We start from the raw sequence: 12,945 nt of genomic DNA on the forward strand, positions 1-12,945 counted from the left end.
GAAGCCCAGGCAGCAGTGTGGGATACCATTTTTGGAGCAAGCTGCCCACCTGAGAGGGCTCACCTTCCCTGAAAACGGCTTTATGAGCAGCAAGATTTGGGAACAGCCGCAGATAAAGTCGTCTCAGAGATGGTTTCTGATGGTTTCTGATGGTTATCAGCCCGCAGAGTCGGACACTGACCTCTTTGTTGGGGGAACAGGAGCAGGCTCAGATCCACAGGAGAATTTAAAGTGGCTGATGTCATCCAGGGCTGGGGGGAGGGAGAGTTGGAGCCAGGAGGGAGAGACAAATGATGGCTGGAGGGGCAGCGAGTGGGACAGATGCCAGGGCTCTTCTCTGACCTAGACACACCTGAACAGAGGAGCCGGGGGCCGGGAGCTGAACTCCTCCTCCGAGGCCTACCTGAGAGACCCAGACAGGGAGAAGAGTGACCACAAAGCCCTGTCCCAAGCCCCAACCTATCCTGATGCAGGGCAATGACATTCACACACACACACACACACACACACACACACACACACACACACACACACACACACGGAAACAGAGAAGGGACCTGCATGGAGGCGCAGGACCTCTGTTTTGGGGCAGCCAGGAACTCATGGCCCATTTCCCTGGGGACTTGATGTGCTGGACAGCAACCACTGCTCCCTCCTAGCACTGCTCCCCAAGGTTGCATGCACCCCATGCCACAGTGCTGCAAGGGGGTGCGGTATGGTGTTCCATGCACTGGGACTGCCACAGAAAGAGCAGCTTGTGCAGCGTCAGCAAAGTGGCGTGCGTGTGCGCGCTCGTGTTTTTATCATGCGGTGAACACGCTGCTCCGGAGAGCGATAAGCGTTAAACCGACCGCGAGGCTGTCAGTCTCAGTTTGAGGGTTTAGAAATATTGGGACGAATAATTAGATTTCATATCGTTACCACAGCACCCATCAGAGGATCAGGCAGATTAATTTTCTCACCCTCCTCCGCTCATTAATATTCATTAGAGTAGTGGAAGGCTGAGGCAGGGAGGGCCAGACCCAGCCACCTCACTGACAGCCATCTGCTGGGGCCAGGAACAGCTAGCCTGTGAGAGTCAGAGGCCCCCTGTGTGGCTGCCCACACCCGTCTGCTGCTTACTCTGTGCTATCCAACTGTGACCTTGAAAGCTCACCTACCCCCTGCATCCCTGGGAGCCACCTCCTGACGGAAGCCAGCCGATCTGAAGCAGGCTCTTGGGTAGAATGCACTCCCTCAGTGGACGTGTGGCAACTGCCAGCAAGGTCCAGGGTGCAAGGCAATACCTAGGTCCAGAGATGCCTTACTGTTCATGTTATCCTTCAAGCAGAGCATAAGTAAGCAGCCGTGGCCAGTATACACAGCTCTAGGGCTTCCTGTATCCTCACATTCATCTGTGCCCAGGGCAGAAAGGCCCACAGAGAAGGGCACAGCCTCCCTAGCCCCCAGCTCTCCCACCGCCCTGAGATGGTGGCAGGACAAGGAAGGGGATTCCTTCCCCTATCCTGACAGCAACTTTGTCATGTGGGCCTCACCGTGCTGGCATACAGGAAACTGAAGCCAGAGGTGCAGGTGTTACCTGCTAGGACTCCAGGGCTCCCCTTCAGAACCAGCTTATCTCCACTCCCTGCTCCATGGCAAGCCACGTGGCAGCAGGCAGGTGACGTGGAAGCCACCGGGCTGGGCTGTCATGACCTCATGGGTCACTGGGAGTTCCCAGCTAGTAGGCCTTATCTTGTTGGCTCTGTATATGCCATGTGAATGCGATCTGTAAAGAGTTGGTCCACAGGGGTCACAGGAGAAAGGTCAGACCTGAACCCTGACGTTTGGCCCCAGAGCCTATGTGGGCATCACACACAAGGGGACCCAGGAGTGCCAAGCACTGTCCTGGCAGTTCCCCTTACAGTCAGCAGCCTGTTTCTCCTCCTGTTCCAGCCTGTTGGTCATCTTCCTTACCCAGTGAGCTCATTGCCATGACCACCGCAGCGGTTCTTAGGAGCCGGGAGTGAGCAGGGGCTCTAAGCTTTGGGTTAAGAGTTCCTGGGGTGCAGGTTTCTGAGTGAAAGGCATTTATTTGAATCAAACAGCGAATGGCCGACAGGATGATACACAGGCCTGCTCTGCCTTTACACATAGTGCCCGAGTGGCTTAGTCCAGGGGCTAAGTAAGCTCAGCGAACAGGGAGGTGCCCAAGTGGCAGCAGTCACCCACCCCACCCTCCAAGGATAGACAGGACTGGGCCTCTGCTGTCCCTGCCTTCCACTGGCTGTGTCTCATCCTCCACCGGAGACCAAATCCCAGCCCAGCCTTCCAGCCTGGGCTGCACAGAGACATGGCCACGTACACTTACTTCCTCTGCTGCTGGGCTGAGAGCCAGGGTGCAGGGGGCAGGAAGCAAGCAGCTTTGGTGGCCCTGGGGGGCTGAGCCCAGAGCTCTTCCCTTCCAGGTTCAGATGGAGCTGCAGAGGAAGTGTGTGGCACAGCCCTAGGCTGGAACTTCTAACCCCAACCCCCTCCCCTTTATTCTGTCTCAGTTCCCTGGCCCATATGATGGGGAAGAGGGCACAGAGCCTCAGCTACCCACTACCCCTCGCTCCCTGGCAACACAGCTGTCTTGGGTTGGGGCAGCCAATCTCAGGAGAAGGACAGTGCTCTCAATGAACGGACAGGGCCAAAAGTTCCACCCTGCACCAGAAAGGAAAGCTCTACTGTACAGAGACATGGGCTCGTGCTCTCCCTCTCTCCCTCTCTCCCTCTCTCCCTCCCTCTCTCCCTCTCTCCCTCCCTCCCTCCCTTTCTCAGTTCCTTGCAGGAATCTAGCAGTTGCGTGGTATGGGCCATACCCTTGGTGCCAGCAGCTCTGCTGTCACAGAAAGAGAACACACATCAGCAGGCTCTATAGATTCAGTGCTTGACAGCTCTAGACCTTTGTTCCCAACAGAGACCAATGCATAGCCTGGGAATGCACAGCTCCCTGCCATGCCTCCAGTTATCATAGTGTTTGAACTACACAAGTCCTACTGCTATGAGCTACCAGGCTGCTGACCACCACTACACAACAGAGCAAAGCCCCCCACTCGGCATCCTATATAGACTGAGCCTTTCCCATCTCCACTCTTCTCTAGGGCCCAGCTGTGACCCTGATGGTGGATGAGAGCTGCTGGCTAAGGATGCTGCCCCAGGTCCTAACTGAAGAAGCCGCCAACTCAGAGATCTACAGGAAGGGTCTGTATCTCATGCCTGCCTCCCTCCCCGCTAAGGTCTTTCAGAAGGCAGGGTCACTTGGTTCTGACTGGTCCAGCTCTTAAAGGGACACCAGCTTATCTGGGTAACAATCAAACTGCCTGAGAGAGCACCCTGAACCCCATCTGAGAGGATGATGGACAACCTTTGGAGCTGCAATCCCATGCGAATCATAACCACTGACACAAGAGCTAGAGGGACCACCCTGGGCCCTCTACAGCCAGCCCCTGAACACAAGAGCTAGAGGGACCACCCTGGGCCCTCCACAGCCACTGAACACAAGAGCTAGAGGGACCACCCTGGGCCCTCCACAGCCACTGAACACAAGGGCTAGAGGGGCCACCCTGGGCCCTCCACAGCCACTGAACACAAGGGCTAGAGGGGCCACCCTGGGCCCTCCACAGCCACTGAACACAAGGGCTAGAGGGGCCACCCTGGGCCCTCCACAGCCACTGAACACAAGGGCTAGAGGGGCCACCCTGGGCCCTCCACAGCCACTGAACACAAGAGCTAGAGGGACCACCCTGGGCCCTCCACAGCCACTGAACACAAGGGCTAGAGGGGCCACCCTGGGCCCTCCACAGCCACTGAGAGCTCTGCTTCTCTACGTGGGCTTAGGGGGAGACTGAGCAAGAAGAGCTTCCGGGGACCACTGAAGGCAGCCTGCACTAGAAAGGAACACGCCCCAACACCAGATTGGATGTTGGCAAGCCGTCAGCCATGTGCTTGCACCACCAGGACTGACCTGCCCATAGGCTTCTACAACACAGTTCTGCCCAAGTGTGCCATCCACAGAAGACAGAGGCCCTTATAGGGATGATACTGATAAACATGACCTGATCTGGGTGGGGCCTGCAGACAGGGTCACAGTGACCACAGGAATCCTGTGGACATTGTCGCTTGATTTTTCCTGTATCACTTGGCCCATAATGGGACTTACACAGGCTCTACCCTGCAGCTCAGCTCCTACTGCCACCTTAGAACATACATACTCCCTTTTCTTTTCCCACTTTCTGCTGGGAGTGGCCACTGGCTTGAGACTGAGGCCAGAAGTGTCCCTACTCACAGCTCACAGGGTTCCAGGCCATGTGGCAGAACTGCTGGCCCAGGACACCTGGGTTTTTGTGGATTGAGGCTGCCCTCTACAGGCTACTGTGGGAACAGCACCAGGCCCATGCCCAACAGATTGAAAACCTGCCTGTTCTGGAGCCCAATGCGTTAGGACACCCCTCTACCCCAGCCAAGTGATAGTGATTACATACAACCCCCTCATATATCCCTGCCCATGTCTACCCTTTTACTGGAGATGTAAGCTCCCCCAATCCTTGCCTCAGACACAGGATAGCACACCACAAATCCAGCCAGCCACGAACGTGAGCCTGAATGCAGCCACTTCCTGCCTTTTGCCCAGACTCAGTCATCCCTGGCCATACAGCAGGGCCCCAGGGTGGGAGACAAAGGGAAGCACCCCCATTAAAGGCCCAGGATCATCACAAGTGCCTGTACCCTACAGATGACGCCCTCTGGTGCAGGGTTACCAAAGTGGTGCCTTCTGGTGGACTGCTATATGTGCGCCTTGTCACCGAGCCCCATGGTGCTCCCAGACACCCTGTGCAGGAACCAGTAGAACCTGGAGGCTTGGCCCCAGTGCACACCGACATCCAGCTGCTGCCCCAGCAGGCTGGCATGGCATCCATCCTTGCTACCGCAGTCATCAACAGTAAGTATGTGACTCCCAGGGGCAGACTTTGGTTGACACTCAAGTCAAAGGTTAGGGCAGATCCTGGGGGGGGGGGTGGTCAGCATGCAAAAGGTCCAGTTTACACACACGGGGAGGGGGGGGCAGGGGATAAATTATGCTCCAGTAAGACACTGAACTGAAGGACAGTACCCAGCTGATGCAGAGTGACCCGAGTGCTAGATTGTACATGGCCTGCTACCATAGGAAGGGCTCAGCCCCAAGGGACCTGGTGCGGGCCCCCTGAGAAGTAGAAAGAGAAGGTGGTGGCAGGCATGGGTGTAATATATGCCTAAAGGCAGCAGTAGGAGCTGAGTCCTCATGTCCCCTGTGCAGGGACAGGAGAATCCCCAGTGCCTGGGTGGGTCCTACGATTAGACGGGGCCTTCAGGGACACAATGAAAGGAGAGCTAAGCCACCAAAAGCCAGTACCTCAGCCTGGAGCTGTCAAGGCCAGGCCCTTCCTCATCCAGTCAGTACCTCACCCCCACTTGTACCCCTACCAGAGGACGTCTTCCCCTGCAAAGACTGCGGGATCTGGTACCGTAGTGAGCGGAACCTGCAAGCCCACCTGCTCTACTACTGTGCCAGCCGCCAGCGTGCAGGCTCTCCTGTCTCGGCGACGGAAGAGAAACCCAAAGAGACCTACCCCAATGAGCGTGTCTGCCCCTTCCCCCAGTGCCGAAAGAGCTGCCCCAGCGCCAGCTCGCTGGAGATCCACATGCGCAGCCACAGTGGTGAGTGCCCCGTGCCTGCCCTGGCCAAGCCAGGCCCTGCACTGGACTGGTGGTCAGGAAAGCTTGCTCTGCCACCATGTGCTATGCAGTTCCCCGTCCCTCCACAGCCTAGCGCAAGGCTTACCTGTGGCTATATGCACACTTAATAAAAGGCTGGGTGTGTACTTGACGCTGGGCGGCATATGACTGATGCGAACTAAAAGGGCCAGTGTTCCTTCCTTGTCACTGGGATCCATCTCTGTGTTCCAGGAGAGCGCCCCTTCGTGTGCCTCATCTGCCTGTCGGCCTTCACCACCAAGGCCAACTGTGAACGCCATCTCAAGGTGCACACAGACACGCTCAGCGGTAGGTGTGCTGGAGGGGGCCGGGATGGGGTCTCTGGGGCTAAACCTGAGCCCCAGGAACCTGACCACAACAGTGTGGCCTACAGGTGTCTGTCACAACTGTGGCTTCATATCCACCACAAGGGACATCCTCTACAGTCACCTGGTGACAAACCACATGGTGTGCCAGCCAGGCTCCAAGGGTGAGATCTACTCACCAGGGGCTGGACACCCAGCAGCCAAACTTCCTCCAGGTAAGCAGCCATACTGGAGCCTCACTGGCCCTTGGATAAGTGAAGGGGGGAGGGGCCTGTCCATAGGCATCACATGGTGTCCTTGTCAACCCTAGAACCCCAATCCCTTCTGCCTACCACATCCTACCTAGGGCCTGCCCTGGGCCTGACATGCAGCCCTGTGTTCTTGTAGACAGCCTGGCAGGCTTTCAACAGCACTCGCTGATGCACAGCCCCCTGGTTCCCGCTGACAAGGCACCCACCCCATCCTCAGGACTGGACAGTAAGGCCGAAGTCACCAACGGAGAGACCAGAGTGCCCCCCCAAAATGGGGGCAGCAGTGAGTCCCCTGCAGCCCCCAGGACCATCAAGGTGGAGGCTGCAGAGGAGCCTGAAGCCACCCGTGCCTCCGGTCCGGGAGAGCCAGGTCCCCAGGCTCCGTCTCGGACACCTTCACCACACAGCCCCAATCCAGTCAGGGTGAAGACAGAACTGTCCAGCCCCACGCCTGGCTCTAGCCCAGGGCCGGGAGAGCTAACAATGGCCGGGACACTCTTTCTGCCACAATATGTGTTCAGTCCGGACGCGGGCACAACCACCGTCCCTACGGCGCCACAGGCCTCGGAGATCCTGGCCAAGATGTCCGAGTTGGTGCACAACCGGCTACAGCAGGGTGCAGGGAGCTCCGGCGCAGCGGGAACACCCACTGGCCTCTTCTCGGGGACTAAGGGTGCCACGTGCTTTGAGTGCGAGATCACCTTTAACAATATCAACAACTTCTATGTGCACAAGCGCCTCTACTGCTCGGGCCGCCGCGCGCCCGAGGACCCGCCCACTGTGCGCAGACCCAAAGCGGCCACCGGCCCGGCCCGCGCGCCCGCAGGTGCCGCCGCAGAGCCAGACCCGTCACGCTCGTCGCCGGGGCCCGGGCCACGAGAGGAAGAGGCGAGTGGCACGACTACTCCGGAGGCCGAGGCCGCGGGCCGGGGCAGCGAGGGCAGCCAGAGCCCGGGCAGCTCCGTAGACGACGCAGAGGACGATCCGAGCCGCACGCTGTGCGAGGCCTGCAACATCCGGTTTAGCCGCCACGAAACCTACACTGTGCACAAGCGCTACTACTGCGCCTCGCGCCACGACCCGCCGCCGCGCCGGCCACCCGCACCCACGACCGCACCGGGACCCGCGGCTCCTGCGCTGACAGCGCCACCCGTGCGCACGCGCCGGCGTCGCAAGCTGTACGAGCTGCCCGCAGCTGGCGCCCCGCCCCCAGCCGCAGGCCCCGCCCCTGTGCCAGTTGTACCCTCCCCCACTGCGGAGCTGCCCTCTTCTCCGAGACCTGGGAGCGCCAGCGCCGGCCCTGCCCCCGCGCTCTCTCCGAGCCCGGTCCCCGACGGCCCCATAGACCTGAGCAAGCGGCCGCGTCGCCAGAGCCCGGATGCACCAACAGCTCTGCCCGCGCTGGCCGACTACCACGAGTGTACCGCATGTCGCGTAAGCTTCCACAGCCTCGAAGCTTACCTGGCTCACAAGAAGTACTCATGCCCCGCCGCGCCTTTGCGCACCACTGCCCTCTGCCCCTACTGCCCGCCCAACGGGCGCGTTCGCGGCGACCTGGTTGAGCATTTGCGCCAGGCACACGGCCTGCAGGTGGCCAAGCCAGCGGCCAGCCCGGGCGCTGAGCCCCGCACACCTGCCGAGCGTGCTCCGCGCGACAGCCCCGACGGCCGCGCACCACGCTCTCCTTCCCCTGCTCCCGAGAATACGCCTTCTGACCCAGCAGATCAAGGCGCTCGGACACCCAGCAAGGGCCCGCCAGCTCCTGCTCCTGCGCCGGGTGGTGGTGGCGGCCACCGCTACTGCCGCCTGTGCAACATCAGGTTCAGCAGCCTGTCCACTTTCATCGCGCACAAGAAGTATTACTGCTCTTCTCACGCCGCCGAGCACGTAAAGTGAGCCTGTGGGGCCGCACCACCAGGACCCTTGACACTTAATAAAGACATTCGGTGTGATAAATTCGCTGGAGGCCCAGCCTGTTGTCTTAGATCTAGTGGGCCTCATTCCATACCCCAGCTTGTGCGGCCCTGCAAAGGGCACCCCACCGTTTCCTCCAGGACTTAGCCCGCTCCAGGGATTCAACCGCCCCTGCAGAGTTCTTTTCCTCTGCCTCTAGCTCACCCGCTGCCCTGCCAGAAAGTGCATCCAATTGCAGACTACTAGAGAGAGTGAAACCTTGTTCTTGCTGAGTCTTCGAGAAAGAGGACCAAGTCCCAAAGTGCCCCTCCCGTCACAACAGGGGTGGGTACTTATGACTACAGAGTTGGGCCTGGGTATACCCCCTGTAGTCCGTGGCTGGCCGGCTGTAGGCCACGTCTGGCAGAACCAAAGCAATGGCAGTCTAGCCATTGCTTTGGCCTCTCTGCTTGGTCCCCTGAGAAGGTGTGAACATGGCTGTTCTCCAACTCTGTAAGTCTTAACCGGCAGCTGTAGAAGCTGACAGAGAGCCCTGAAAATACCATACCCCAAGGACCCGGGCCCTGTCGGCCAGTCCACCTCTCCTGCAGCCTTCTGAGGCGGCCTGCTGATGGACCTGGGTTTACACAAGAATAAATGTTCCTGAGAGTCCATTCACAGGCCTGCCCAGTCTGGAGCATCCCTCCTGGTCTCCTCTTAAGGGCCCTTCCCAGAATGCCATGCATCCTTCCACCTTCCTGATGCTCATGCCCAAGGCCTGGCCTCTGGCCTCAGTCACTCCATAAACTCCTTTCTCCACCTTGGCAGAGCAGTCTGCCCTCCCTTGCCTTTACCATGCAGGAGGGACAGGGTCTTTCCCTGGTCCCACTGTCGGAAGCCCAACCCTGCTCAGTCTACCCTGTTCCTTAGCTATAGGGCTCTACAGATCACCAGCTCTTGCCTAACCCTCCTGCCCCTCACTCTATGGCCTGCAGTTGGTCCCTAGTCACAGACCCCAAGGTCAGTCACTATGAGCCTCTGCCTGTGTCTCCAAAGTAAACCACCCATGTCAGCTCCTCGTGTGCAGCCGACACCATAGCACTGCTTCAGTCACCATCACGTGCCCAGGAGCCTGCTTGCTAAGCCACTCCGGCTCCATTCAACCCTGCCTGGCACATTCCTCCCTTCAAGATAGCCTCAGGTCACCATGGTCTGCCTCCTCACCCCGGTGCCCTGCAGGCAGGACACCCTTCATCTCTCCCTCTGGTCCCTCTTCCAACTCTCCACTCCGTTGTATACTTCTGCTTGCCAAGCTGCTGCCGCTGCGGCTTGATGGAACCCATCTGCCCTTGTACCACCTCACGATGCTTGGCCCATGAGCATCCATGAGAACAGGGAATAACACTGCCCCCAGCCACTCACCTCTGCCAGGTGTACATCTTCCCCACGCACTGGGATTGGTCCATGGGTAGGAACATCAAGGCTCAGTGGTACCGAGCCCCTGCCAGAGCACCTTGGATAGAGTTGGGCTTTAGCGGAGTTGGCTGGGCTGCCCCCTGCCCTGGAGATCTTAAGCATGACCTCCCCAGGCCCTGCATAGGGCTCAGCTCTGTCCAAATCCACCCAAACTGACCAGGGAACGGTTGGAATGGGGGTCCCATGCTTCAGGCAATGGTTCCCCTCTGAAGACTTCATATACATGTCTTATTGGGGCAATATATACCATCCATTGGGCCTTTTGGGGACCCCCATTTAGACCTTTCTCCCTTCCCCAGCAGACTGTGACCCCACCCACCCCACCCATCAAATCCTGCTCTTGATTTCAACACTAGTGGAGACTCGGGACAGTAGAGGGCAGTATGGCTCACAGAAGCACCTGGTGGGCCTGCCACCGTGCTTAGCTAGGGTGGCCTGCCCACCACCAAGGGTATGCTACAATCCCTGAGGAAGAGAAAGGAGTCATGAGAACCCCAAGTGCACCGATGCCTCCCGGACTTCTGGAGAAGCCCTGCAGGCCTGAGAAGAAAGCTGGAAGCCGGAAGCCGAGCATTTGGGCTGGAGGCAGAGGTGGGCAGGTCCTCAGAGCATGCTTCTGTATCACCTGCCTCAGCATCACCTGCAGAGCACACTTTCTAGGCACTGGGATTTAACACTCTTTCCTAAAGCTTTAATGTCTGCACCCCTCCATGACAGGAACCTCAACATCACCAGAGTGAGCCACACTGTCAAGTTCCTGTTCTCGGTCTGACGGCTTTGACCGTAAGCTGCATGCTTTTGTTAATGCTGCTGCTGCTGCTGCTGCTGCTGCTGCTGCTGCTGCTGCTGTTTTGAGAGGAGGCAGAGTTTTGTTCTGTAGCTCAGGCTGACCTAGAACTCACGACCCCCACACCTCAGCCTCCTGAGAACTGGCATTGCTCCTTGATGCTTTATTGCTGTTTTAGCATCTAGGTTTCCATGGCAGCATCTAGCTGCCTTCCCTGAGAGCCCAGCCTTGTCTCTGCCTGGGCTCCAGTGGTCCTTCTACAGTGTGGCTCCCACTCCGGAGACACTCTTCTATTCTTGGGACTATGAGGACACACAGGTCCTTTGACCTCTTGCTCCCATAGGAAAGATGTCCCCACTCTGCCTCCCACAGGCAGATCGTCTGAATGTCACTCCAACTCTGCCACGTTTTAATGTCATGCAGAGTTTTGCAGGGATGAACTTGTATCATGTCTGTTCTCTCTCTCTGCCATTTGTCTTGCTTCCCTGGTCTCCCACGTCTCCTCTTCCACACCTATCACATTCTCTGGGTGGCTCAGGAGCAAAGCACCCACAGTGAGTTTTCTTCTCTGCCTGTTCTGAGTATTTAATTTTACTACACTCCTGCAGCCCCTGCAGACTTTTGTACCTGCACTCTGGATGCCAGAGGCCCTCTGTCGCTGCTGTAGTATGGGCTCCTGTGGAAGGCTCCTGTGGCTATTTAAACAGAGGCCTCAGGCTAGTGGCTTAAACGGTCCATGTGGATTCTATCATAGTCATGATGTACAGGAGCCCTGGGCTGTCACAGGGAGCTGAAGGACAAGGGTCGGTGGAGCGGTTCCTGCCAAAGACTCCAAGGAGAAACCTGACCTTGATTTCTGTAGCCTCTAGAATAGCAGTTCTCAACCTGTGGTTTGACCCTTAAGGGGTCAAACGACCCTTTCACTGGAGTCCCTAAGGCCATCAGAAAACACAGCTATTTACATGACAATTTATCACAGTAGCAAAATTACAGTTACAAAGCAGCAACAAAAATATTTGTTTTGGTTGGGGGCCACCACAACGCGAAAAACTGTAGGTTTTTTATTCTCCTGTTGTAACTGTTGTCTCTGAGGCTCACTAGGCCTACCCTGGAAGTTTCTAGCCTCCACACAATCTTATCTAGGCCTAGAATGTTTTCAGCCTCGGAGACTTGCTGCTGAATAAGCTCACCCTTCTAGTTCTTTCTGGGTTCTAGCTGGCTGATTTAACTCAGCTGTTCTGCTCAGAACTCTTTTCCAAGCTGACTGACTCAGTCTGGCTTCTCTCTGAGTCTCCTGAAGTGCTCTGCTTGGGCTCATACTAACTCTGGCAATTTGTCCAAATCTTCTGACTCCTCCTCATTCTCTGGCTCCTTCTGGCTTCACTGGTGTCTGGCTTGTTCCCTTTCTGCAACCTGTCTCTCTATAACTGTCTCAGTAAACCTGCCTCTTCTCTGCACTGCCCCTTAGGTAGCTTCCCTTTCCTGTCTCTCCTGAGTTGGGGGCAGAGCCTATTCTGTCAGATCTTCCTCTGATTCGTCACTTTTTCTGCCACTCAATTAGACATCACTTTCAAACATTAGTGCTTCCTTCTACAAACTAACTTTACCTTCACTGTTTGGGATTAAAGGTGGGTACTAAGGGCGTGTCTGTCTTCCTGTCGGAGAGATTAAAGGTGTGTGCTAAGGGATGAGCCACACCACAGCCAGAACCAGGTTTTTTTCAGTAAATACACAATTTGGGGGTTCACAATGTGATGAAATATCCTGCAATATCGCAGTATTAGGAAGGTTGAGAACCACTACCCTAGAAGTTTCTACATGACTTAGCTCGTGGCTCCTCCCTCTTCAGAGCCAGACTCTGCTGTCTCTCTCGCTCCCGCTACTGATCAGCCTTGTCACCCCTCACTAGAGAGTCTAGGACAGTTTATCCCAAAGTCAGCTAGGGAGGAACAGCTACTCTATGTCAACCCAGTTCTTACTTGAGATGGGCTATAGACATCTTCAAGGTCACTCTGCCACCCCACCCCACCCCCTCTGAATGCATTTGCTGCATTGTCTGAGGTGGTGTCTTAGGGTTTTACTGCTGTGAAGAGACACCATGACCAAGGCAACTCTGATAAGGACACCATTTAATTGGGGCTGGCTTACAGGCGCGGAGGATCAGTCCATTATCATCAAGGTGGGAGCATGACAGTGTTCAGGCAGATATGGGGCTGGAGAAGGAGCCAAGAAGGCAGCTAGGAGGAGGCTTTAACACACAAACACACACACAGCGACACACTTACCTACTCCAACCAGGCCACACCTCCTAATAACACCACTTCCTAACCCAAGCATAGTCAAACCATCACAGTGGGCATTGGCGAACCTAGATGCCCTGTGCATTGCCATTGCTAAGGCTCACTGTGCTGGGCTGCAGTCCAGGCTGCACAGTGGGGAAGGGGACTGAGCTAGAGCA

General features: G+C 56.9%; 1 protein-coding gene across 3 annotated transcripts in view, besides 1 other annotated feature; it reads left to right on the forward strand.

The window, feature by feature from the left end:
- The window catches only part of Zfpm1 (zinc finger protein, multitype 1), a 56,007-nt gene extending 47,109 nt beyond the window's left edge, over positions 1-8,898 (forward strand). For 2 of the 3 annotated variants that reach the window (NM_009569.4, XM_006530851.4), the window contains 6 exons: positions 3,126-3,225; positions 4,757-4,963; positions 5,488-5,718; positions 5,968-6,063; positions 6,149-6,295; positions 6,468-8,898. In NM_009569.4, the coding sequence (NP_033595.1) occupies positions 3,126-3,225; positions 4,757-4,963; positions 5,488-5,718; positions 5,968-6,063; positions 6,149-6,295; positions 6,468-8,227 (2,541 nt within the window). In that variant the 3' untranslated portion in view covers positions 8,228-8,898. The remainder of the gene's footprint in view (positions 1-3,125; positions 3,226-4,756; positions 4,964-5,487; positions 5,719-5,967; positions 6,064-6,148; positions 6,296-6,467) is intronic. The other variant, XM_030243422.1, reaches the window with a different exon arrangement.
- Positions 707-997: an enhancer, noted in NCBI's record as "Zfpm1R12 preCRMcc fragment". NCBI's record gives its function as "erythroid enhancer when transiently transfected in human K562 cells, and when stably integrated in mouse MEL cells" and the evidence as "EXISTENCE:reporter gene assay evidence [ECO:0000049][PMID:17038566]".
- Positions 8,899-12,945: the final 4,047 nt, after the last annotated feature.

This window comes from Mus musculus, chromosome 8 (assembly GCF_000001635.26).
Source record: "Mus musculus strain C57BL/6J chromosome 8, GRCm38.p6 C57BL/6J".
Lineage (NCBI taxonomy): Eukaryota > Metazoa > Chordata > Mammalia > Rodentia > Muridae > Mus > Mus musculus.